Source organism: Balaenoptera physalus, assembly GCF_965194825.1.
Source record: "Balaenoptera physalus genome assembly, chromosome: 6".
Taxonomy (NCBI): Eukaryota; Metazoa; Chordata; class Mammalia; order Artiodactyla; family Balaenopteridae; genus Balaenoptera; species Balaenoptera physalus.
In genome coordinates this window covers 99252345-99279005 of record NC_138885.1, presented here as the reverse complement: position 1 = coordinate 99279005, position 26661 = coordinate 99252345, and the positions used below count along the sequence as shown (strand labels likewise).

Genomic DNA, 26661 nt, shown 5'->3' with positions numbered 1-26661 from the left:
CGGTGTAAGAGTGGTTTTGTTTTGATTTTAATGTCCTGAGATTAAGAAGTTTGAGAGGTGGGTTTTCTCCCAAAGCAAAAGCAGCCAAGGCGGAGGGCCTCTCATTTTCCTGGGTTCTTCCAAGGCTGAATGTGTCCTCCATGGGGGTTGCAAGGAGGAGGCAGCCTGGCCCCAGCCAGAGGTCACCCTCCATGTCCGGCAGGTGGTCCTGGCATTGCAGCAGGACAGGCACACTGCTAGCATTGCCTTCACCAATGAGTCTTTTTTTTTTTTTTTAGAAGTAAAGAATGTCTGGGTTTTTTAAAATTATTATTTATTTTATCTATTTATTTTTGGCTGTGTTGGGTCTTTGTTGCTGCACACGGGCTTTCTCTAGTTGCAGCGAGCAGGGGCTACTCTTCATTGCGGTGCCGGGGATTCTCATTGCGGTGGCTTCTCTTGTTGCAGAGCACGGGCTCTAGGCATGTGGGCTTCAGTAGTTGTGGCACAAGGGCTCAGTAGTTGTGGCTCACGGGCTCTAGAGCACAGGCTCAGTAGTTGTGGCGCACAGGCTTAGTTGCTTCGCGGCATGTGGAATCATCCTGGGCCAGGGATCGAACGTGTGTCCCCTGCATTGGCAGGCAGATTCTTAACCACTGTACCACCAGGGATGTCCCACAAATGAGTCTTGGCAACAAGCAGCCCCTGACGGACCACTGAGTACCCGAACCTTCTCTCTGTCTCCAAGGACCAGAGCTGGGGAGGGGAACACTGAAGTTGACGAGTACTTGGCTGAGTTGGACAAGCTTCAGCAACCTCAGCTGGGGTGGGCAGGGGGATGGAGGTGGGTGTGGGTGTGGGGTTGAGGGGAGGGGGAGGGCAGGGGTGAAGAAGCCTAGCAAGGTCAAGGCTAAAGCCTTCCAGGAGTTGCCCTGAGGAAGGAGCATCTCCTGAGAAGGAAATTGTAGAAAACGTAATAAAGGAAACATTACCAACATGGAGTCAACAAGCTGAAAAATAACTTTTAGTTTATTCTAATACTTTATTTATAATTTCAAATAAATTGTAAACAGCTACACTAGAGGAAAGACAATTTTCCTTCCAATCTCTCTATAGAAAATAATTATTACAAAATCTTTGTCACATCAAGAGGTAATCAAAGAGTATGCAAGAAAAAAAGATTTTAGGGTATGTTGGTGAGCTAATAAAGATAATATTAATACTGAGATTTTTCTCTTTATTTTTAATGTTTGTGGTATTTGTTAGCTCTTTCAAATGTGTAGCTTGTGGTGATTAATAGTTCTAAATAAACATTCAATCTTGTATTCACATTTTTGCATTCTTTGTCTTAAAGAGAGTCCCCAAATTGTATAAACTTCAGGCTCACAAAACCTGGAATGTTCTGAGTACAATATAAATTCAAGATGGAGTGAACAACTAGTCTATAAAAGTCCAAATCTAGAGTGTTACTGTCACTCACAGAACACCTGAGATATCAGGTTGATGAGAGACTTGGACGGTGCAGAGGGGCGGAAAAGAGAGTTAAGTGGTAATGATAACAGACACCCAGGACTAGATGGGCCAGAGTGACAGTCTATCCCTGTCCAAGGGCGTGGAGGACATTCATTCACAGGCCACGGTTAGGCGTTTAGATCTTCCTCTAAGAGCAACGGGAAATCATCAGCAAGCTGTAGGCAAGGGAGGAAGTGTTCCAGATGAGGAAGCAAGTGTGTGAGCAGGGAGACCACTTGGCAGGAGAGAAATGGTGACAGTTGTTCAGGATTTCCCCTGCCCCATGTCTACGGTCACCAAGTAGAATCAGCCTACCTGTGGGGAGCCAGAGGTTCACTGGCTCCCCCAGAAATCCTCGCTTGGTCAGTTGACTCCTGAGTCTGCAGCCGAGTGCTACAAAAACCCCTGGGGGAGGTGGACGGCTCGCATGCTCTCAGCTTTCCATGAATCATTTAGATGGGAAACTGAAGCCTGCTCAGATAAAAAGATCTGTGAACTTCAGGTCAGGATCATACTCCTGTCCCAAATGTATGACTTTTTCTCCCCCTTCAGGGAGTGTGGGTGTATTTAAAAAACAAACTATTTTCATTCAGTCACCGTTTCCTAGCAACCAAACAAAAAGCATCTATTTTCCGGATGCCTGTGAGCCCCAGCCCAGTGGATGCTCAAGCACGCCTCCGGAAGCAGGGAGAGAACAGAAGCACTGAGATCACTCGGTTGGTGAGAGATTCTGAAGGGGGAATGTGTTAATAGAACACGGTCTGAAGGACCTGTACCATAGATGCGGGGGTGCAGAGCGGGGACCTGCAGGGAGTGTGCAGATTTGCTTCAGGGCACGATATTCCTATAGAAAATGGGGGCTGTGACTTCTGGGGGAGTTGGTTTCTATGAAACAGCTAATGCATGAGGCAGCTGACATCTTTCCAGCAGCTCTTTTATGTGTATTTCCAGCCAGAGACTTGTTTTCATTAAAACTCTATAGACAGAAAAGAGGGGCAACTGGCTGAATTCAAATCTAAGCTGAACAGAGTCTGGGCAAATGGTCCTCTTTCAACCAGGCACAGATACTCAATGCATGGAAGTCACTGAACTGGATAGTTGGCAGAAACTCTTCAATCATTCAGTGCTTTTTTTACAGAGGAGGAAACACAAAAACACAGAGAGGAAAATGAACTCGTCCAAGGTAGCCTCACAGGGTCTCCTAACCTCCAGCCTAGTGGGAATGGAAGATGCTTATATTTTTAAAATCTTTATGAGAATTCCCTGGCGGTCCAGTGGTTAGGACTCTGTGCTTTCACTGCTGAGGCTGCGGGTTCATTCCCTGGTCAGGGAACTAAGATCCCGCAAGCCATGTGGTACGGCCAGAAAAAAAAAATCTTTGCATATTATGCCACATTGAGTGGTAAGGGGGAGGAAGAATGGGTCTAAGAGGAAGGTGTCCCAACAACCAAGAGACTCACATTTTATAATTGGTGTTTCTGAAATTCAAAGGACTGGCTCAGAATTACAAAACAAGAATAGGTTAGAGCAAATGCTAAATCTTTTGCTTTTTAAAAAGGCATCTAAGCTAAGGAAGTGCCACTCCCCCACCCCAGTCAAGGAATTGAGGTAGGACAAATGTTCTACCAACAAATGTTTTTTAAATTTTTGAGTTAGAAGAATGATAGCACATGCCAGCCCTTATGGAGTTGTGGAATGTTAGGGTGAAAGGTGCTCTGGGTGATGTTAACCAGGTTCATCACGTTTCAGATGACACCTGAGACTGGGGTGCAGAAGAGCCAGGAGGCTTGGCCACGGCCACGGCCACAGCAGTCAGTGGTGGAGTGGACTCCACATTCTGGCGTCTGGCCTCCCCAGGTGCAGCACTTTTCCTTGTCTAGGCCACTGGGCAACCTTTCTGGCTTGCAGTGTCCTCTCCCAATTGATTCTCCTATAGGGCGCAACATTAGTCTTTATAGTTAATCCATTCCTATGGAATGCTCTGACTTTATTCCTTTCTTTACATCCCATCCAAGGCTTTAGCAGATGTAGCCGCAGCAAGAATGGTCCAAAATAATTAAACCAATTCGGTGAAGAAATTATTTAAATCAGTGGCATCCTGTTTCCTCTCTGATTATTGTTGGAGAGCTGAATCGAATAAAGTTTAATGTTTATATGCTACAATTAAAAAAAAGTTTCTAAAGTTTTTTTTCCCCAACCATTTCAGAGTAGTGATTTAAAAACATGTGCATAATTTCAAAAGTACGGAAGGTAATATAATGAACATCTATGGACCTATCATCCCAGAGACAACAGATGTTAACAATGTTCTTATATGTGTATTAGTCAGGGTTCTCCAGAAAAACAGAAACAACAGGATGTGTATATATACGTAAAGAGAAAATTAGTTTACTGAATAGGCTCATGTGATTGTGGTGGCTTGACCAGTCCAAAATCTGATGGGGTAGGCTGGCAGGATTGAGACTCAAGGAAGAGTTGCAATTCAAGTCTGAAGGCGGTCTACTGGCAGAATTCCTTCTTGCTCAGGAAAGGTCAGCCTTTGTTCTTTTAAGGCCTTCAACTGATTGGATGAGGCCCACCCACATAATGGAGAGTAATCTGCTTTACTCAAAGTCTACTGATTTAAATGCTGATCTCGTCCAGAAAACACCTTCACAAAAAGAATCAGAATAATGTTTGACCAAATATCTGAGCACAGTGGCCCAGCCAAGTTGACACATAAAATTAATTAACCATTACAACTTGCTTTAAATCTTTTTTAAGAAATAAAACATTGCAGATAAAGTTGATATCCCATTTATACCTCTCCCTGGGCACTCCATTCAATAGTGATGATTTCTAAAATTAACTCCTTTTTGTGACTTCAGGCCCCCTTTGACCCCATCACCTGAACTTCAATTTTTGGTTCAATGTGGGGGTGAGAACTGAAGGTATGGCCTCACCTTTGCCATCACCACACGTTCTTACCAGGACCTGCTAGCCATAGGAAGTTGTACATGGGTTCTATAGAAACCTCCATCATGAGCGGGGAACCAGGTAGGTTCACGGAGAGTCACTATGTTGAAGGCACACAGAACTCAAACATAATCAGATCACAAACCATCTTTATTTGGATGGTTCTGTCTAGATAGTCTCATCCACGATTACATGAGCTGTGTCTGTTTTATTGATACTTGCATGGTTATGGCAAGAATAAGTAAGTGATGAATATTGGAAAAGTGTGGAAGGAATAAGAGGTGTCAGATAAACTCAAGGTACAGTGCACTGGCCTCCAGACAGCTTTCTGACCTGGAACCTGCTGGATAAGAGGCCTGCACACTCTCGGATCCCTTCCAGAGCCTAGGACTCCATGACTGGTATTAGGAGTGATAGCATCCCTAACTCAAATTCTCTCTGATTTGCTGCTGTAGCTTCTAGGCTCAGAGAGCCTGGGTCTTTCCAAAGGAAAACAGGTGCAGTGTAGCTGCAGATACCTGCTCAGCTGGATAAGCCTTTAATCATGGAAAGAAGACTACTAAAGAAGGAAATGAAAAAACTCCTGTAAGTCTGATTGAGAATAACTTACATTTACTGCACTGAGCATTTGGTGGGGTTTATGTCATATATGGTCTGGATATTGGCAGTGGAGTAAAAACCTAAGGAAGAATCTGTTCCTGGGCTATAGGAGGAAACCGGATGATCTGGCCTCTGTCTCCTGCCCAAGAGGCCTCACATGTGGTGCAAAGCAGGATGCTGAATCTCTTGGGAGGATGTTTCTGCCAGCAGCGTGCACATCTGAGGCATCCACATTCTAGAGTCTAAGATCTGAGCCCACAGTCCCAGCCTGTGCTGGGCAGGGTATGCCTTTCAAAGGGCCCGACTGGTAAAAGATATAGGAGAGATTTCTGGAAAAATGTACCCAAGGGCCCAGCATTTAAATTGCAGACTCTGCTTCTTCTATTGTCAGGCTTATTGATTAAATAATTCATCTCCATTTTCTGCCCTCTGAACTTTGTTTTAAACACATAAAGAAAACATTAAGTTTTCCCATGGAAATTTTTTTCCTCCTGTGCTAGCTTTTCTTTGACTTGGTACTTTGGTAAGAGGTTGATGAAAATCACAGACCATATAAAAAGAGGAGGAAAAGGTTATTATGTTCTATTTCATGATTATAGGCACAACAATAATACTCTTTTATTAGAGACCTTATCATAGTCCCCAGTAAATGCCCTTTCTCTGCCTACTACGATAATTATCTTTTAACAAGTTCTTTAAGAAATGTTGCAGTAAACTATGTATGAATTCACACATGTTTACATGTATGTGTTTAGAGGTCAACATAATAAAGAACAAACCATAATTAGGAATGCCAGTTCCTCTACATATCTCATCCAAAGAACTGGAATTTCAAAACTGATATAAATATAATTTTTTATATATATATAGTTTAATTTTACCCAAAGAATCTATTTAGGCTACTTTAAAGTGTCTTGGAATTACAAAGCAAAATTTCAAGAATTTTTATCAATCTAGAATAACTTAATGACTCAGAAGAAGGGCTTTTAGAACCCCAAAGCAAATTTATCCCCAGCATAGGAACTTGCCCAAAGTGTTTGGTAAAGACCTTGACAAACAGAACTGTCCTTATGTAACATTGTGAGATCGACCTTGGAGACCCCAGAGTCCTTTTTCCTATATCCATTCCCTCTTCTTGACTTTCCCAGGGTAGTACTCCTTTCTATTCACCTCCCAGGGCCCTTATTCTACCCTCCCCTTATTAAAAGTCCGTTAGGAAAGGATCTGATAAGGATACACTAAAGTGGAATCACTAATATGTTTTTACACATAACTCCTCCTAACGGTATTTGCATTCTAATGGGAAAAAAGCCTTCAGGCAAAAGAACACATCTGTATGGAATATCATATATCTGGAAGTTATCAACTTTGGACATCCTGCCTGAATTTAGCAAGGGCAGCAAGGGAATCTTTATTTTAAATAGTGGGTCTCAATCCTTTCGGTTTTGTAAAATCTGTTCTGCCTTTGGGGATTTATCATACTCCCTGCTTTCCTAGAAATTCGGTTCTATGTGAGTTTAATATTACTATAAAAATGATTTGTTCATGATGGTTAGACACTTTAAACCTGCAGGGTTGCAGAATGGCCATTTAAATCAAAATGAATATTAACTCAGCTACCAGAGCCATCGGTGACTTCGCTTGTATTTGGTGGAGGAGGGAGGGGTGGGGAAGGAATGTTCTTCTGCAGACCGTGCTCCCATGTCTTTCCCGCTGGTTCAATCCTGCTCTCTTGCTTTTAAGGGGAGATTATATTGGCATCAGACTTCGGGAAAATGAATTTGACCCAAAAGGAAGAAGGCAACTCACCTTTCTAGATGATATGGTAAAGAAAGGCATGCTGCCACAAGTCACATCTGTGTCATTTGTGTATTATGGGGACAGAACAAGGATCTAATATCTATCATAAGCAAGGCTAATCTTGATCCCCTCAGAATGTCCTCTTCCTCATCTTCTCAACCTAGGATTGTCCATGTGGTCTTTTCAACTCATTAAACTGAAAGCAAAAAGAATGAGAAAATTAAAGTCATGAGACTTTTGCTCTTTATTTACTATTAGGAGAGAAAAGATTTAAAAGCAAAACGAGTACAAGATTAAATGTGACAGACATGACGTTAAAAGCTTGTTGATGAGATTAACTATCGTGTAGTTCTCAAATATAATTTTTTACCATTTATGGAGAAAACCAAATAATTGAATAATCCTAAAATCCCTTTTTATTATATTTTACATGTTGAAACTCAGATTCATACTATGTAATCAAAGTTCACTTCACATAAATTAAGGAAGCTATGTAAAGATCTAATTCAAAAGAGATTAGTAAACCCTCAGCTTTTTTATGCTACCCATTTACTCTTCTTGCACTAATGAGGAAGAAGAAATCACCTGTCCCTCCCCACCCCCTCCCCTTCCCTGTCTGATTTCTCTGGAGCTGAATGAGCAGTTAAGGCTTGGTTTTCTAAACTACTTCTCTGCGCACATATTAAATGGAGAAATTAAATCAATTAGATAAGTGCTTCTCAAACTTTAATGAGGTCTTATTACAAGACCATTTTGATTAAGGGGTTCAGGGCTGGGGCTGGAAATTTGCATTTCTAATGAGCAAACAGGTGATGCCAGGCATGCTGGTCCAGGCATCAATCTTTGTATTAGGTTTCAACAAGTGAGCACGGTCCTTCCTTCCAACCTTCCTTCTTTCTTTCCTCCTTTCTTTCTTTCCTTCCTTCCTTCTTTCTTTCTTTCTTTCTTTCTCTCTCTCTCTTTTTCTTTCTTTCTTTCTTTCTCTTTCTTTCTTTCTTTCTTCCTTTCTTTCTTTCTTTCTTTCTTTCTTTCTTTCTTTCTTTCTTTCTTTCTTTCTTTCTTTCTTTCTTTCTTTCTCTCTTTCTTTCTTTCTTTCTTTCCTCCCTCCCTTCCTCCCTCCCTCCCTCCCTCCCTTCCTTCCTTTTCACTTTGGTTCAGTCCCTGAAAGAAATAATTACATTGTTATAATTACATTGTTTACACAATGTTAGAGTTACATAGAACCTTGGAACCCATCTACAAACACAAAAACAAAACTGACCTTCCTTTTTCTGGGGTTGGGGGTGGGGAGGAGAAAAGGAATGTTTTGATAGATAAATGGCAAATACACTTAGAAATTATCAGGAAAAGGTAGTGGGGAGGATAGGAATGAACATGGAATTGGTCCTCAGCTTTTTACCACATATAAGACTCTTAGAAAGTCACTTGGTCTACCTCCAGTTCTCTGCTTCCACTGGACCCTCCTCCTGGCAGGTCCTTCTCCACCTGTAGAAATTCTCCTCATCCCCCAAGCCCCAGCTCCACTGACGCCTCCTCTCTGAAGCCTCCCAGGATTTCCCCAACTCCTCAGATGGACACACCACCTCCCCTGTGACCCTGGGCACTCAGTTCTGAGGTTCCACAGAATTAGAAATTGTTCTCTGTGTCCCTCTTCTCTATCTTCCCCTTTTTCTATTTTAAAATTCAAGGAAACTGCGGCCCAGAGAACAGCAATTGCTCACCCAAGGATATAGTACCATGAGTTGTTGGCAATACCTAGATTTGAACCCAAATTCCCTGATTCCCAGTTTAGTATTCCATGAATCTATCTTTTCATTTTTGGCTCACACGCACACACACACACACACACACACACACATACACACACACTGCTCTAGTGGGAGGTAAATGTAATGCCTGAAGAACACTAGTTATTTCTGCCTGAGCATCAGGTTACTGGACACAGCTGGTGATCCTCATTTTTGTGGACATGACAAACGAGTAGAATAGGCTTAGCAGTGCCATTGTCATTGTGCCTAGCACGTGCTTCGGCCAATGTCTCAGCCCGTTCCTTTGCTGTCTGTGCTTCCTGTTTCCAGGCACACTATGACTTGGTCATCAATGTTGCTTTGCAGTGGCTGGATCACTCAGAAGACTTAACTTGGCTGGAGTGGAAGAAAGTGTAAGTTGAATAGTTGTTTTTCTTTTTTTTTTTTTTTTAACTGTGAGTAATGACAGAGGAAGTTCACCACAAGGCGCTCAGATTTGAAAATACTATGTGGTACGTATCCCTCTCCAACTAGAAACCTGAAGAAACCCTCACAGTTGTCAATTCGAGGAAGTCATATGCATGCTTACTTATTTTGCATCTCTGTGAGTTGGTTTCTGTCAGATGCAGATCTTCCTTGCATAGAATGTTCTGCCTTAGAAATACAACTGTGCTTTATTGTGTACGTGCCTTGACTTTTTTAAAAAAATGATCAGTTCTGTGGGTAATGCTGCAATCTTTTCCTAAGAACTATTAAACACAACTTCTTAAGCATTTAACCAGATGTGCACCTGAGCTGAGCGGCTTGAATCACCACTGCTGGAATCCTTGCCGGTATTATTGGCATCTTCTCCCATGTGTGCCGAGCAGACCCATTCAGTTAGGAAGATCATGAAACTAATGAGGCCAGGATTGAATCGCTTGTTCTGGAGGCCAGCTGTTTTTTCTGCTCTGTGGCTTTAGAACACACACCTGGTGCTGAATGGTTGTATCAGTTAGTATTTAGTTGTAATAAGCAGAAAATCCAGTTTAAACGGACTTAAGCAAAAAAATAAATAAATTTTAAAAAGGAGAGAGGGAGGAGAGATTTATTGCCTCTGTATCTGGAAAGTCCACGGCTAGGTCCTCATTAGGCATGGCTTAATTCAAAACTCAAACCAAGTCATCAGGATCTACCTCTTGGCTATTTCCTCTGGATGGACGCTATTCCTAGATTCAGCCCACTTTATCACGACATTCAGGCCAGGGGAGAATGGACTTTTTACAAATCACAGAATTGTGTCTCAATGGTTCTGTTTGCTCTGACTTATCTGGGGGTGCTAGCTAACTTAGGCCACAGTGTGTTTTCCATCCTTGGAATCTAGGGGTGTCATCAGCTTCCCTAGAAGCTTACAGGCTTACAGGGGGTTAAGGCAGTTACCCCTAAGCAAACTGCCACAAGAAGGGGGAAGGATATAGGTTGGCGAAACCACAATTTTCCACCATAGTGGCCAGTCTGCCAGGGTTTGATAGCTGCAGAAATGTGGATAGATGAGGGCAAATTCGTCACCACTGTTGGAAGATTCAAAATTCAAAGTGTACACTTTACTGATGATGGATTAATCATATCAATTTTGTGAATAGCATAACACACAGCTGTTGGTAATTACTTATTACTTATGATTATTGTCACAACCTTAGCAGGTGTCAAACAAAACAAGAATAAACCCTCCATTCTTATTTATTCATATTCCCCCTTAGGAAAATGCCATTTCGGGGTAGACCCATATATCCAAACCACAGAGAACGAGAAGCAATGATTTTATCATCTTATGCTGGAATCTTAATGGTAAGGAAAAGAACATTATTTGCATACATGGAGATTTTGTATCTACAATGTGCATTTTCATATTAATGAATATTTATCTTACTTTTTCAACCAATGTTTCTAAATATGTAGAATTTACTAATATTAAATTTTTATTTTTAAAGATTAATAAAAAGACTGACTTCTATATTGTATTGTGAAAACATTTATTTAAGGGGAAAAAATAACACATAGATAATTGGTATTAGGATACTGTGATTTATCCATTTATTTAGAAGTCATTTATTTGGTGCCCATGCTCTCCAGGCATGGTACTGGATATATGGGAGCTATAATAGCTTTGTTTTGTAATAAAAGAAAAGCCATGGTATGCTAATACATTTTTGTTATTGTCATTGTTGTTTAACAGAACAGTATCCCAATTGAGGAAGTCTTTAAAATTTATGGGGCTGATTCTTCTACCAATTCTGGTGCTACCAAGGTAGGGACGACCTGAGACTATCAATATAAGGGATTTTTAGAGAGAATTTCTTTATTTTATGAATTCATAATGTTGCATTTCCAGGCATGAAATAACAGTTTTATATCATGATGGATAAAACCAGATGTAGCCATATCTTACCTGGGTAATAAATGTAAGATGCTTTCCTTATGTAGAGGACTATATTCATAATAGCAAATGCAGTTTATGGAAGGCCAAATAGAGGTAGCCAATAGAGCACCAGGCTTAGAGTCTAGATTCTGCCTCTGTCTCTGATTAACAGAATTTCTCACTTACACCTTTCATAATGTGGATCCGGTAAGTCCAAGCGCTCCTCTTGTATGATGTACTATAACTTCTAGCACTAGGACAAGATCTACAACATTCATTCTCATGAGAAATTATCTAGTTTACTGCTGCCACATTTCTCCTGCCCACAAGACTACTTGGAAGTCAGTCTAATAGAAGCACTAACGATCTGGGAGTCCAGAGACCCAGGGTGAGTTCTGACTGGGTCCCTTTCCCTCTTTGGGCTTCCATATACTAATCTTAAAAAAACAAAAACAAAAACGGAGTATTCTGAATGATCTTTACGGTCGGTTCAGGTTTTGCTATTTATGAATGTATGAACCTTTAGTAAACATTTAAAATATAGGCTTCTATTTAGAGGTGAACTACTGATCCCTTTAGATACTTCTAGAAAAGGGAAGAAGAAAGGGCAGATGCGGTGAGATTGGCAGGGATGTGTAGTGGGAGGGAGTCAGGGAAGGAAGCAGGGAGAACCCACACCCTCACACGAGGACTTCTGCTCACACAGTTGCTTTCAGTGCCCCCCACCAGGATCTGGATGGGAGGCGAGGGCAGGGGCAGGGCTACGGCCACAGGAATGCCTGCATCCTTTGTTCTCTTACCAGCAGACCATACTGCAGACAGTGGGGTCCTTTAAAGGAAAGAGTCCACCAGGGCCAGCTTAGGAGTCAAGCATTTACTCAGAAGTGTTGTAACTGAATCCAATGGCCCTCTCACCTTAATCCGTATGTAAGCTGGCCTGGTCCTGGGACTCAAGTTCCCTTGATTACAGAGGAAATCAACACCTCCTCTCTGATCACTCTGGTTTCAACTCTATCCATTCATTCATTCATTCATTCACTCACTCGTTCATTCAATATAGTTGTAGGTGCAGAGATACAAGGGTGGGTGAGTCAGAAAAGATGACTTTCTCATGGATCTCATATCTTGGAGCTGACATTCTACCTTGGCTGAGGTATAAGCCACCCCAGACTCAGTGCTCCTCAGAGACCCAAGCTGTTCTTGGCTTTCAAAGAAAGCCCAGCTCTTTTGTGTTCTTACAGAGACAAGTAAACCATGCTGCTTCATTCCTGTTTGTTTTTTCTACAGCTTTCTCCCTTCCAGGCTGCCCTTTTCTCCCCTTTCCTCAAACCCTCCCTGACAACACATACATATATCTGAGCCCAAGCTCTTCTGCTTCAGACATTGTGTTTTCTCCCCCTTCATCTTCTGTGCCTGGGAGAGGTCTAGAGCAGGCCGCAGGCACCTCTGGTTGGTTGGTCTCAGCTCAAGTGGCCAGAGAGCAAATACGGAAAATCACATCCTGGAGGGAATGGCACTGTGAACCCCTCCGGTCTTAGCTGGGTTATCCATCAAGAAGGTTTGCAAACATGGGTGTCAGAGTAGCTCAGATGAGCCAGGTTCATTAAAGGGGCCAGAACAGGAAGCCGCACTGTTTACAGTGGGCTGGCCAATCTCTATCCATCCATCCGGCCTTTCACTCATTCATTAAAGAGCCTTTATTTAGCACCTTCTCTGTTCTTCACAGTCTCTGTCTTCACAATCAGTCACCGATAACAAAAAGTCCAGATGTACAGGTAGACTACATAATGACCAGTTCTGCAGGGAAATAAATCGTATCCTCAGAGAGGGGGTGTTGTCGAACTCAAGTTCACGTGCCTGATGCACAGTGAGACCAAATGACTGAAACGTCTAAGTTTGGAGCAGAGCAAAGTTTATTGCAGGGCTGAGCAAAGAGAACGGGGCAGCTTAGGCTCAAAAGACCCGAACTCCCTGATGGGTTTCAGGGAAGACGTTTTTATAGGCACAATTTGTGGGGAGGGCTGCAGAGTATGTAACCCTCCTCTGATTTGTTGGTGATGAGGTAACTGGGTGGTGTTCTGGGAATCTCAGCCATCAGCCTTCTGGTTCCAACCAGTCTGGGGTCCATGTGCTCGTGCTCAGCCTGAAGTGACCTCCTCCCCCTGGGTGGGAGCCTTAGTTCCCATAGAGAAACTCAGAGATACGTATCAGATTGCCATGCACATCCCCTGAAGAGGAACCAGGACCAGCCCCCATCTCTGCATTACTATTCTCTCTAAGCGTTCAGTTACTCCCCTCATTGGTAACTGTTTGAATCTGCCCTTTGGAACTCAGGGACTGTCTGATGCTTTTTTTCTACAAACACAAAATGGGGGACATGGAAACGCTTTGGTGTCCAGGAGAGCTCCACAGGGTCCTGCTCGGTGTCAATCCCCCCTTTTCTTTGATACTCCTCAATCTTGAGGGGAACAGGTGTTGGACAAGAAACGGAATAATGTTTTGGATAGAGAGGTTAATCATAACTCAGCAGAGGAACTCGGTTTTAGGGGGACTGGGTTTCAGGGGCTTTCCTTCAAAGACCCGAGTTTGTTTATTGTTACAGAATATGAGTGTGCTGTACGTGAAAGGCCATTTATGTGAGGGTTAAGTATGAGGATCCTAGAGCCAGGTAGCCTGGGTTCGAACCCCAGCTCTACCGGCTACCAGCAGATTAATCCTGGGCAAGTCTTCTGAGCTCTATCAGCCTGGATTTCATTTGTAAACACAGGGACCAGAAGATGAGGTTTCTGTGGGAAATGAGGTGAGTTATATCAGTAAAGCCCTTAGTGGTTGGCACATGGTAACCTCAAAATAATAGCTATGGTTAAGGTTCTGGTACCCAGGGGGAAGGGGGTGTATCTGATTTCCTCTATATTCCTCTAAGTCAGGGTTTCTCAACATTTTGGGTCAGATAATTCTTTGTTGTGTGTGTAGGGGTTGGAGTCGGGGCTGTCCAGTGCATTGTGGGATGTTTAACAGCATCCCTGGCCTCTACCCATTAGATGCCAAGAGCTTCCCACTCCTGCCCCGTGATGTGACAACTAAAAATGTCTTTCAACGTTGCCAAATGTCCACTAAGAGGCAAACTCACAGCTAGTTAAGAACCACGTCTCTAAATATTCAAAAATTAAATAGCTCATCAGGCATCCATTGTATTATTAATACATTATAAACCTTGCCTATTTTAGATAACAAATTCTCACAAAGGGTATGAGATGATGTGAGCTACAGATATAAGCATCTGAGGATCATCTACCCCTGTGGACCCCACAAGCTCCTCACTGCCTCAAGGATGCCAGCTCAGGCCTTTCTCTTGTGGCTACACGTCGGCTCTACTCAGTCACCCCCTCCACATCTTAAAGAATTAGCAGGACCTCTTAATGGAAACGGAGCATTTCAAAGATTAAATTGTAAGAGCTATTTTAAAACAGTCCTTTGGGATTTAACATAACTTCAAAACAATGGTTTTAACTAGGAGGTGTGGTAGTTCAAAAAAAAAATAGTTATTGACAAAGGTTCCTCTCTAACTGCTGCATGTATATGAATCACTTTTGATTCCTTCAGATAAAATGTCTCCTAAGCAACAGCTAAAATCCTTCCCACGCAAGAGCTTAAAGCGCTGTTGAATACTAAACAGATTATGTAGAATTTCTGGCCGCTGGAGTTGGCCACTTTGGTAGCACATGGGTACTGTGTGTGGGCTTGATGGCTTTCTTCAGGACTATTTGCTGCCACCTAGTGACAGAAAGGCATCCTGGACTCAGAATTGTTCAATGCTGTTAAGCTTCGCGTTCTACTCCCGATAGGGAGCCGGTTTTGGCTGAGAGGGAGCCATTTTTCTGCTGAGGAACATGGACCCATAGGGAAAAAACATTTAACTAAGAACTTCACACAAGTGAGGGTTATTTGCAGTTAGCTTCAGATAAATATAAGAGGTCCTAGTCAATTTTAAACTGAAGAAAAAGGAGGATAAATCTTCCTTCAACAAATAAAGCAAACAATAAAAATATTCTTCAGCTCCCTTCGACAGAGAAAGAGGGGAAAAGGAAAGGGGGGCAGAGAGAGTGAAAACTGGTGTAACAGAGAGAGGAAAAAGACAAAGGCAGGTAACTAGAGAACACCAGAATCTCTTCCTTCCACACCCTAGTGTCTGACCATCCATCATTTCACTCTATCCAGACTTACATCCAGAGTCCAAAGCAAGCTCTTCAGAGGCAAACAGACTGGTGTCTAGTCCCAGCTCTGTCACTTGCTAGCTGTGTGGTACACTGAAGATATCAGTAAGTAAATTTGAAGTTAAAAAAAGAGCATATGATTAACTCTAGGTTTAGGATTTCAATGTCATCCTACTTGAAAAATAATTTTTCTTATAAACCACGCAGGAAGCTATATTAACTGCTTGCATGAATCATCAGATTATCAGGAGTCATAGAATACGTGAGCTGGAAGTGACCTTTAAAATCCTCGGGTTCTCTCTTCTCCAGTGAACAGGGAAAAGCCTGTCTTTTTTTTTTTTTTTTTTTTTTTGGCCATGCCACGCGGCTTGTGGGCTCTTAGTTCCCTGGAACCCAGGCCACAGCAGTGAAAGTGCCAAGTCCTAACCACTGGACCACCAGGGAATTCCCTGCAAAAGCCTGTCTTGAGTCTTCTAAGTGTAGACAATGCACCAGGGATGCCGCACGAGCTGGTTCTCTCTCTTACACGCGGCATGCATCATCCTGCAGGGCTGTTATCACAGCCACGCTTGCTCCACACAGATACAAAGCCTCCTTTTAATTACTTTCTGTGTTTTAGGGTCATCTTTCTGAATAGATTACATGCTCCTTGAGGTCAGAAGCCATCGTTCGTGCTTATGTTTAATTCTTTACAATGCTGGATATGACACAAACTCTCAGTAAATATGTTTGCCATTTGAATAAAAGGCTGAGGTCAAATCTAGACGTGCCCGGCTGAGGTGGCTATAAGCTGTCCTGTCTATAAAGACACCACGACCTCATTTATTGTTTAATCCAAATTTTCTATCCTTTCTGTGTGAGGTGGTGGTTGCCCAGTAACTTGCTAGCACGTTCTCTGGTTTAGTTGATTAAACTTATCACAGTGTGTAGTTACCCTGGTTGTCTAATAGTTTATTGGTTTTTTTCTCCTCACTCAGCCCTGGAAAGGCAGGAACCTTGTATGTCTTACCAACCACAGCTCTTAAAACAGGGCCTGACCCACAGTAGTGCTCACTGGAAACTTGTTGAATGAAAGAAAGATTGAAGAGACAGTCCTAACCTTGAGGAAGTTTCCGGTGCAATGCAGCAGACAGCGGGTTATAACTATTGCACACTGGGGGTGTTCTATGTGATGACGTGTTTTGAGTTCACAGATGAGTGAGTCAATAATTTGGCCTTGGGCTTCCCTGGTGGCACAGTGGTTGAGAATCTGCCTGCTAATGCAGGGGACACGGGTTCGAGCCCTGGTCTGGGAAGATCCCACATGCCGCAGAGCAGCTGGGCCCGTGAGCCACAATTACTGAGCCTGCGCGTCTGGAGCCTGTGCTCCACAACAAGAGAGGCCGCGATAGTGAGAGGCCCGCACACCGCGATGAAGAGTGGCCTCCGCTTGCCACAACTAAAGAAAGCCCTCGCACAGAAACGAAGACCCAACACAGCCATAAATAAATTAATTAATTAAAAAATAAGAATAATAATAATTTGGCCTTAGGATGGGATGGGGGGGTGGGGTGCCAGCACCGGAGAGGGGAGGTGGGAAGACATCGGGGCCCGTTTCCCAGAAAAGGTGATGTATGAGCCACATCTCAAAGGAAAAGTAGGAGCCTCTAGGCAGAAGAGGAGGAAAAAGCTATTCCAGGTAAAGGGAACCATGTGAAGAGCATCACTGTGTGAAAGAACATTCTAGGCAAAGAACGGCAACAAAAGGCAGCGTGGGAAAGTGCATGACCCATGAAACATGATCCTCAGCTACTAGTAACGTGTCAGGATGGTGGGTTGGGAAACAGGCCGAGTCCTGAAACAAGTGCTATAACCAGCAGCTGCTGACAGCACGAAGTGGGTGTAGCTTTTAAAAGTAGAACTGTTTTTTTTTTCAGGTTCCCAGAGCTCCACCCTTCCACCTCTCCTTGCACCCTTTTGCCATGTTAACAGCACCCAAAGCAGCAGAATATGCCCGCAAACAGAGTAAGCCTGTTAACTTCCATGGCTTAGAAAAATTTAAGTAAAACTAGGAGATGTACTTACAAAGTAAGGTCAAAGTTGTTATGGTAATAACATCATTCTGTCTGGTGGAATTTAAAAGAATCAGGAGCATTTATGACTTGATTTCCCTCCATCATTGAAATCATGGAAGTCATTTCTCAGAAATTTTGGTGATGGAAGCAAAGCACCCTAGAAGGGAAGGATCTAAAACTGAGGTGGACTCATTTTTAAAAATGTTTTTATACAGACATGACTACTACATGTGTCTCTAGGTGTCAAGTTAAGAAGGGGAGCAACGAATCAAAATGCCACCAGCAGCTCTACAAAGGAAGCAAATGTCACAGAATGGAAACCATAAAATAATTTATCTTTGGACACACAGCCAAAGAACAAAGTAGGTCTAAAAATGCAAACTGAACCAAACTGATACCAGGTGTTTGGGGAGTACTTTACTTATATTGTGGCTAGAAGTCTAGCCTTTGGGAGTTAGATGCTCTGGGTTTGAAACTAAAGCCTACTATATAATATACCAGCTGTATGACTTTGGGCAAGTTGCTTAACCTCTCCTCCTCTGCAAAATGGGAAGAATAATGGTACTTACCTCTTAAGGTCGTTGAAATGATTAACTGATATTATGCATGTTAAGAGATTAGAACAAAAAAAAAGAGATTAGAACAGAGTAAATCCTAAATAAATATTGACCATTATTATCTTTTTAGCATTTGAGAAATACTATCCACAGTTAATCAGCTATTATTCTGTTGATTCAAGTAAGTGTGTTGAGGAGAGGATTTGTATTAATATCTGTGTCAAATGTTCCTATTCTTGGTCCCTTTCTCACTAATGAAAATTTTATCTTTGCCTGCTTTGCATCTCTGCTGCTTCTGCCCTGACCATCTAATTCCTTGGACATTTATGCTTCAGAATTCAGAGAATGGTCAGAGATGGACAGGGCTGGGAAGTAAGGAGAAAGAAAGGAGGGTTCTTTGCCGTTCCAGCTCTGCGTTCTCAATTGCAATGTGCAAAGTGAAAAGGAAATTTTAAAAGTCAGAGAGACCAAAGCTGAGCAGGGAAAGAATCAGAAAAGTGGTACAGACTGGCTGGCTGGGATGTTTTAGGGTTTTGTTGAATGAGAGACTCTGGGTCAGCTGGAGGGTTGTAAGGCAGGAAAGGGAAAGGGGAATTTTGAAAACAGAATCACTGGGTTATGAATTGGGTTTGCTTCAAGAAACACAAGTGAAAATTGAAATTCCTTTTTACGTAGTTTGCTTGCTATACTATGCATTTTTAAAATGTGAATCTCTGAATAGACTGGGTCACACAGGGCTCAGGATTTATTCAGATTTTCTGAGGCAAACTATTGACTGATTAGAAATGTAACCTTGTTATAACAAATGCTTTAAGAACTGCCTGAAATCTTTGGTCACATCAGGGCTTTAATACGTGTTATTCTAGTAACAAAAATCCTGCTATTAGGAAATATTTATGATATTGAGTTTTCTTTTAAAGGCCTTTGTTATAATGAGATTTGAAGGTATAGCTTTTCTAGAACTAGATCTTTGTTACTTAAGATCTTTTTGAGTAAGATGATATTAATTTTTAAGATGTCAGTTTGGGGATAGCAAGCTTTAGAAAGTAAAACAGAACAACAGAAAATCAAAAAACAGTAATAACTCCAGAAATAACAACTCCAGAAATAACATACACATACATGCACACACATACACACATATACTGATAATCTAGACCTTAAACTTAACCATGAAAAAATAGATCTCTGAGACAGGGGTTCATAGCCCCCTGAGGCTCATCTATACACCTAGGTACTGAAAATCTGGCTCTCAAGATTACTCATTGGTATGTTATTTTGAACGTATAATTTCATTCCTTGTATGTTCTTTTCCATAACCGTTGAAGACTGTTGGCTTCTTGATGGAAGCAGATCTTTTATTTCCTTATTATTTCCTACATGTATATAAAGTGCTTTGCAGGCAGTAATATTCAGTAATTATTACTGATTAGTGAATTGGCAGTAAGTGAATGGTCCTTAGGTGAGTGCTTTCAAACCTCTGTGCCCTACCCATACTGACTGAGAGGCTCGTTTTAGGGACCGGCCATTTCTATAGGCTAATCGATGCTTGTGAGCCCAGGAGTGTCAAAAGAATAAGTGCCCATTTTGCAGTAGGATCAGATCCTGACATGAATCCCTCTCCTAAGGCCCCTTCTTGACAATCAAACAGCAGAAACCACATTCGTGAGGGTTTTTCATGCTTTATTATTTGTGTACTTTAGGCATCTCTTCCAACTCTTGGGTAATGTACTTTCTAAAGTAGTTTTTCTTTTCTTTTTTTAAAATTTTTATTGGGGTATAGTTGTTTTACACTGTTGTGTTAGTTTCTATTGTACAGCGAAGTGAATCAGCCATATGTACACATATATCCCCTCTTTTTTGGATTTCCTTCCCATTTAGGTCACTGAAGAGCACTAAATAGAGTTCCCTGTGCTACACAGCAGGTTCTCATTAATTATCTATTATATACATATTAGTATGTATATGTCAATCCCAATCTCCCAATTCACCCCATACCTCCTTTCCCCACTTGGTGTCCATACGTTTGTTCTCTATGTCTGTGTCTCTATTTCTGCCTTGCAAACCGGTTCATCTGTACCATTTTTCTAGATTCCACATATATGCCTTAATATGCGATATTTGTCTTCCTCTTTGTGACTTACTTCACTCTGTATGACAGTCTCTAGGTCCATCCACATCTCTACAAACGACCCAATTTCATTCCTTTTTATGGCTGAGTAATATGCCATTGTATATATGGACCACATCTTCTTTATGCATTCATCAGTCTACGGACACTTAGGTTGCTTCCGTGACCTGGCTATTGTAAATAGTGTTGTAATGAACATTGGGGTGCATGTGTCTTTTTGAATTATGGTTTTCTCCGGGTATATGCCCAGTAGTGGGATTGCTGGGTTATTTGGTAATTCTATTTTTAGTTTTTTAAAGGAAGTTCCATACTGTTCTCCACAGTGGCTGTATCAATTTACATTCCTATCAACAGTGCAAGAGGGTTCCCTTTTCTCTGCACCCTCTCCAGCATTTATTGTTTGTAGATTTTTTGATGATGGCCATTCTGACCGGTGTGAGGTGATACCTCATTGTAGTTTTGATTTGCATTTCTCTAATAATTAGTGATGTTGAGCATCCTTTCATGTGCCTCTTGGCCATCTGCATGATGTCTTCTTTGGAGAAATGTCTATTTAGCTCTTCCACCCATTTTTTGATCGGGTTGTAAAGTAGTTTTTCAACTATAATAGTAATACATGCTTACAGTAAAAATCTCAAAAGTACAAAAAATAAATAATGAAAAGTAAAAGAATCCTCACTTTCCCACATCCTTGTCCTACTCCTCAGAAATAGCAACTGTTAATAATTTTCAATTCAAATATTTGCCATACATGTACATATACATATACATACACGCACACCTATCTGGTTTGTTAGAAATAACAAATAAATAAATTAAAGAAATAGTTTATTAAATGTATGAAAAATACGCTTTCACAGTTTATTGTTTGAAGAAATTTTTCATTTATATGTTTAAGCTTCTTAGTCTTTTGTGGCTTATGGATACTATATCATGTCTTTTAGCTGATGAACATTTTTTTTAACTGCAAGATATCAATGCATTATTCAGAATTTTTGATTCATTTCCAGTCACTGAATTTCTTCAAAAGGGAAAAAGAGAAATTATTTTTTAAAAATCCAGGTATTCTGGAAAACAGTTTTCGAGATTTCTTTTGTACTGTATTGGTATTAGTAGCTCATTTATTAGTCAAAATGAGTATGAGCAATACCATATCCTTGGAAAGGCAGAAAAAGAGTGAAAGACAAATAAGAACAAAGAACAAGGGCAACAAATAGAAAACATTAACAAATAAGATAGATATTAATTCAACTATATCAATAATCATTTTGATCATCAAAGGTCTAAATACACCAATTAAAAGACAGAACTCAATAGCCACAGACTACTGTATCTGGACAGCACAGAGCATTCCCATCACTGCAGATGTGTTAAAGATGTATGTTAAGGAAAATATAGCAAATATGGCAAACTCTTTTTTTTTTTTTAATTGAAGTGCAGCTGATTTACAATGTTGCGTTAGTTTTAGGTGTACAGCAAAGAGATTCAGTTATACATATATGTAGCAAACTCTTAACTGCAGAATCCAGGTGGTGGGCATATGTATCTTCATTGTACAATTCTTTCACGTTTCTGTATGAAAATCTTCATAATACAATTATGAAGAAGAAAAAAAAGACAGAAATTGTCAGAGTGGATCAAAAAACAAGACCCAATTATATGGTGCCTATAAGACACCCTCTTAACATAAAGACAAATATAGATTAAAAGTAAATGGATGTAGGGAATTCCCTGGCAGTCCAGTGGTTAGGATTCAGTGTTTTGACTGCGGTGGCCTGGGTTCAATCCCTGGTCAGGGAACTAAGATCTTGCAAGCAGCACAGCGCAGCCAAAAAAAAAAAAAAAAGTAAACGGATGGAGAACAATAAATCACGCTAGAACTAATTAAAAAAAAAAGAAAAGTAGCTATATTAATTTCAGACAAAGCTGACTTAGAAGCAAGGAAAGTTATTAGGGATAAAGAAGGGCATTACGTAATGATAAAGGGGTCAGTTCTCCAAGAAGACATAACAATCCTTAACATGTGTGTATCGAACAACAGAACATCCAACTATGTGAGGTAAAAACTATTAGAATTGCAGAGAGAAATCAATGATTCCATTTTCATAGTTGGAGACTAACACTTCTCTATCAGAAATGGAAAGAGGGCAATATAAGTTTAAATTCAAAGCAATATATAAGAAATTCAAAATAGTATGGTGCAGGCACAATACACAACTGCTAAGGGGCAAAGAAATGATTTGCTTTGGTCATGGTTAGTGAAAAGAAGTATTATTTTTATTATTTTTTTAAATATGGAAATAATTTCGAGCTTAGAGAAAAGTTGCAAAAATAGTACAAAGAGCTCTCATATACATTTTACTCAGATTTGCTCATTGTTAACATAACATTTTGCTTCATTATCTTTACCATTTTTCTCTCTCTGTCTCTGTCCCACTCTTTTATTCTCTTCTTCTCTCTTTGTTTCTCTTTCTCTCAGTATATAGATATATAACTTTTTCTAAGCCATCTGAAGTTATATACACCATATCACTTTACCCCTATATACTTCAGAGTGTATTTCCTAAGAATAAAGTTACTCTCTTAAATAAGCACAGGATGGTTATCAACTTCAGAAAGTTTAACATTGATACTTTACCATCTATGTATCAATTTTGTCAATTGATTCAGTGTCAATTGTTTTGTCAATTTTGTCAATTGACCAATACTGTCCTTTTTTATATATTTTTCCCGTGTGGGATCATATATTGTATTTAATTGAGAAATATAACTCAATTTCCAAATGTCTAAGAAAAATTCCATGTAAATTCTTTTGCACCCACTTTTATTTTAATTCATCTTTGTCAATAATTTGGTATCTGATATTTGACCTTAACTCCCTATAGATTGAAAGCTAATATCTGTGTCCATGTTAAATTGATGTGCTTGATACAAAAATTATCTTTTTATTCTACAGGTCACTTAGAAACTTGGAATTGCACCATGGGAGTTCATAATAAAGTCTCTGGGAGAAGAAAAGTCTCTGCATCATCTTAAAATTTCAACTCTTGCTGGCATATTTTTCTTTGCATTTAGCTTTTGATACAAAGTGCATTGAAGTGTTATTTCGGGTGTTGAGCTTTCTTAGAATCACATTGTTTGGCCATATTGTGGTTAAAAAAACAAGTATGTATCTTATGCTACTTCATTATGACTAGAAGATTGTTGGTTGGAGGATTTGGAGAATATATACTATTTCTGTGTCAGAGCAGACTGGCTTTGTAGGACATTTTACAAATGTTTAGCACTGAACATTTCAGAATGGTGGAGTAGGAGGCAGTTTTCCAAGTTTCAATCCAAAGTAAAATTAACCTGTCATCGATTGCCCTTACTATGTTCTCACATGGAAATATTTAAACTCATTTCAATAAAGCCTTAAAAGAAAAACAGGTCCAGGCTTTCTTTCAGTAAAATATAAGGACTACTAGGAAATGAAAATGGTCTGGTCTTTCAACACATTTCCAAAATTCTGATTAGGCGCATAGTTGAGCTTATAAATACATGTAGTAACAATTTGACCAAATGAATGTAAGTATAAATTATACCACCTTAAGGTTTTGATGTGTCACCTTTCTGCAGAACAGTTTTCTTTAACATGTGCCAAAACTGGTGTGTGATTTGTTGACTTTTGCTGAAAATGGTGGTGTATTCCGATGTGGTTTTGTAGCTGGGGAGACCAATGCAGCCTTTTCCACACTGGTTCAATTACAGCTGTAACTGAAGTTTACCAGTACACCCGCAACATTAGGTATATCCTCTGGTCTCCGGGTATACTGTCTAACTTCATAGGACTCTGCCCAGTTTTCTTTTGTCTAGCTCTGCTACTTGCAAGGGAACACTCTTTCTTTGTGGCTATTAATGTCTCTCCTCTTAGCATCTGCACATTTTCTTTACATGCTGCCTGAGGACTTTCCAAATGCATCGTGGACATATTGCCAGCTGTAGGTATATGTCCCTCCATGGGTCGTGAACCGTGAAGGTGTTTGATTTCATCTCCTACATACACACGGGATGACAGAAGAGCTGGGGATTGGGGTCACCCTCTACCCCTGAATATCTGAAGAGCGCTTCTAAACCAATAGGTTGGCAGCGATGGGAAAAGCTTTCAAGCAGTCACCTGGGTCCTATGAAACAGTGTTGCTTCAGGGAGGGAAAACTCAGGCAAATCACCATGCTAGTTTTTGGGTTTTTTTAACATCTTTATTGAAGCATAATTGCTTTACAATCGTGTGTTACTTTCTGCTGTATAACAAAGTGAGTCAGCTATACATATACATATATCCCCATATCCCCTCCCTCTTGTGTCTCCCTCCCACCCTCCCTATCCCACCCCTCTAGGTGGACACAAAGCACAGAGCTGATCTCCTTGTGCTATGAGGCTGCTTCCCACTAGCTATCTGTTTTACATTTGGTAGCGTATATATGTCCATGCCACTCTCTCCCTTCGTCCCAGCTTCCCCTTCCCCCTCCCCGTGTCCTCAAGTCCATTCTCTACGTCTGCGTCTTTATTCCTGTCCTGTCCCTAGGTTCTTCAGAACCATTTTTTTCTTTTCTTTTTTTTTTTTTAGATTCCATTTATATGTATTAGCATACGGTATTTGTTTTTCTCTTTCTGACTTACTTCACTCTGTATGACAGACTCTAGGTCCACATGATGCTAGTTTTGAAAACAAAAAGCAACCCTAGAAGCTGGGTTGAGGGGAGAGGGGAATGGGAGGATTCTGTGTATTTTCCTACTCCTGGAGCATCTCAGAGAATCTTGGGAGACCTCTTTCTTTTTACCCCAAGGAGAAATGTTTAATCTCAAGACAAAATGTGGCTATTTACAAAATTTGCTGCTTTTCACCAGTAACTCAAAGTTATACATTTACAAATTGATTTTATTTTTTCATCTCATGAAAGTAATATATATTTATATAACAAAAAATTAAAGCAATTGAGAACAACAAAAAGGAGAAATAAAAACATAAAATTAAGACCTATAATCTTGCCATTCATTGATAACCATGATTGACATTTGGGCTTATACATACACTGTTATAATCTTTTTTTTCCTACATAAACATACGCCACAGCGTGCCTGCTGAGTGTCTACTGTGGGGTGGGGGGGATGTACCTCCCAGCTGACTCCCTACTGTCACCTTGCTTTCCACCTGCAGATCACCATCTACGAGGACTGGGGCTTCCAGGGCCGCAGCTATGAGTGCAGCGGTGACTGCCCCAACCTGCAGCCCTGCTTCAGCCGCTGCAACTCCATCCGGGTGGACAGCGGCTGCTGGATGCTCTACGAGCGCCCCAACTACCAGGGCCACCAGTACTTCCTGCGGAGCGGCGACTGCCCCGACTACCAGCACTGGATGGGCTCCAACGACTCCGTCCGCCCCTGCCACACAATTCCTTACGTGATTCTTAGTTCAACACGACTCATGTGAAAGCATCACTGATCCATGGCCATAAATTCCTGTTTATAAAAGTCAGGTCAGATTTATTTTAATACTCTCCCTAATTTGTTAGACCAACCATGTAAGGAAATGACACATATACGACAGGATGGTTTGAAAACCACGCTTCATGAAGCTGCAGGCTGATTGAGTCACTTTTACTGACATCAAGGATGCCCACAACTTATTTTTCATCTTTGGTTTATTGTCATGACAGACTAGCTCTCACAGGATAAAGCTGTATGAGAGACATGGCTACGGAGGCCTGGTGTCCGAGCTCACAGAGGACTGCTCCTGCCTGCAGGACCTCTTCCAGCTCAATGAGCTCCACTCCCTCCACATGCTGGAGGGCTGGTGGGTCCTCTACGAGATGCCCAACTACCAGGGGTGGCAGTACCTGCTGAGGCCGGGGGACTACAGGAGCTACCACGACCGGGGAGGCCTGGATGCCAAAGCCGGCTCTCTGAGATGCGTCATCGATTTGTACTAGGCTGTGTTTTTCTTATTATAACCCACATAGAGTTGCACTAAATATACAGATTGTGTTCCTGGCACTAAGTGATTCTTGTTCGTCTAAATGATAACTGAATTTTAATAAATGGTGACCCTTGGCAACTTATCTGACCCTGAAGGTCAAGTGTCTTGAATGTCTACTTACTTCCTGCTGGTCAGGCAGCAGTAATTATGAAGTCCCCACTCATGTCATGGGAAGGAGGGAGAAACACTGTCTGCCTCTATGACCCACGATCTGAGGGAGAGAGGAAAGAAACATAATGAAAAACTATGAAACCCATATACAGGAGAAAATATAGAACCAGTTGTGGCTGGGATACCAAAGACAAAGGATTGCTGGAGAGGTTAGGGCAGCTGAAGTTTCAGGTAAGATTAGTCAAGAAAAGCTGAGTGAAAAGAGAAGTTTTAAGCGGAATTCCCAAAGTAGAGAAGGTCAAGTACGCATGATGAGGTCATCTGGGAGGAGAAGTGTTAAATTAAGAATTAAAGGGCCTGGGGCTCGCCGCAACCGGAGAAAGCCCGCGCACAGCAACAAAGACCCAACTCAGCCAAAAATTAATTAATTAATTAATGCTAATTCTTTTCATAAATTTACATAAGCAAAAATAGTGCTCTGTCCCAGTTAACTTCTTCATAGAAATTAAGAAGTTAATTTTAAAATTCATATGGAATTAATTAATTAATAAAAATAAAATGAGTTAAAGGGCCTGAGTTGTTATC

General features: G+C 41.0%; 2 protein-coding genes and 1 pseudogene across 9 annotated transcripts in view; all 3 read left to right on the top strand.

Annotated features, from left to right (window-relative positions):
* Positions 1–26661, top strand: part of LOC309663405 (gamma-crystallin B-like) — a 309600-nt gene that overhangs the window by 268189 nt on the left and 14750 nt on the right. The gene's annotated exons all lie outside the window — the stretch shown is intronic.
* On the top strand, positions 853–24356 carry LOC309662871 (uncharacterized protein C2orf80). Of its 7 annotated transcripts, none has more exons than XR_014265038.1 (7): positions 853–6871; positions 8925–9007; positions 10334–10421; positions 10810–10881; positions 17123–17210; positions 17501–19742; positions 22905–24356. XR_014265038.1 is itself a non-coding variant. In XM_082466066.1 (7 exons), the coding sequence occupies exons 1-6, from the start codon at positions 6647–6649 to the stop codon at positions 17584–17586; spliced, it is 642 nt and encodes a 213-aa protein (XP_082322192.1). In that variant the 5' UTR covers positions 853–6646; the 3' UTR covers positions 17587–17622; positions 22905–24356. The 7 variants fall into 7 exon arrangements, 5 of the variants coding, with proteins under 5 accessions (XP_082322192.1, XP_082322194.1, XP_082322191.1 ...); XM_082466066.1 differs by having other exon boundaries at positions 17501–17622; XM_082466068.1 differs by lacking the exon at positions 22905–24356 and having other exon boundaries at positions 853–5031; positions 6790–6871; positions 17501–20128.
* LOC309662246 (gamma-crystallin A pseudogene) lies at positions 24080–25918 on the top strand (annotated as a pseudogene). The gene is made up of 3 exons: positions 24080–24148; positions 25147–25389; positions 25646–25918. The product of its transcript is annotated as a gamma-crystallin A pseudogene (transcript).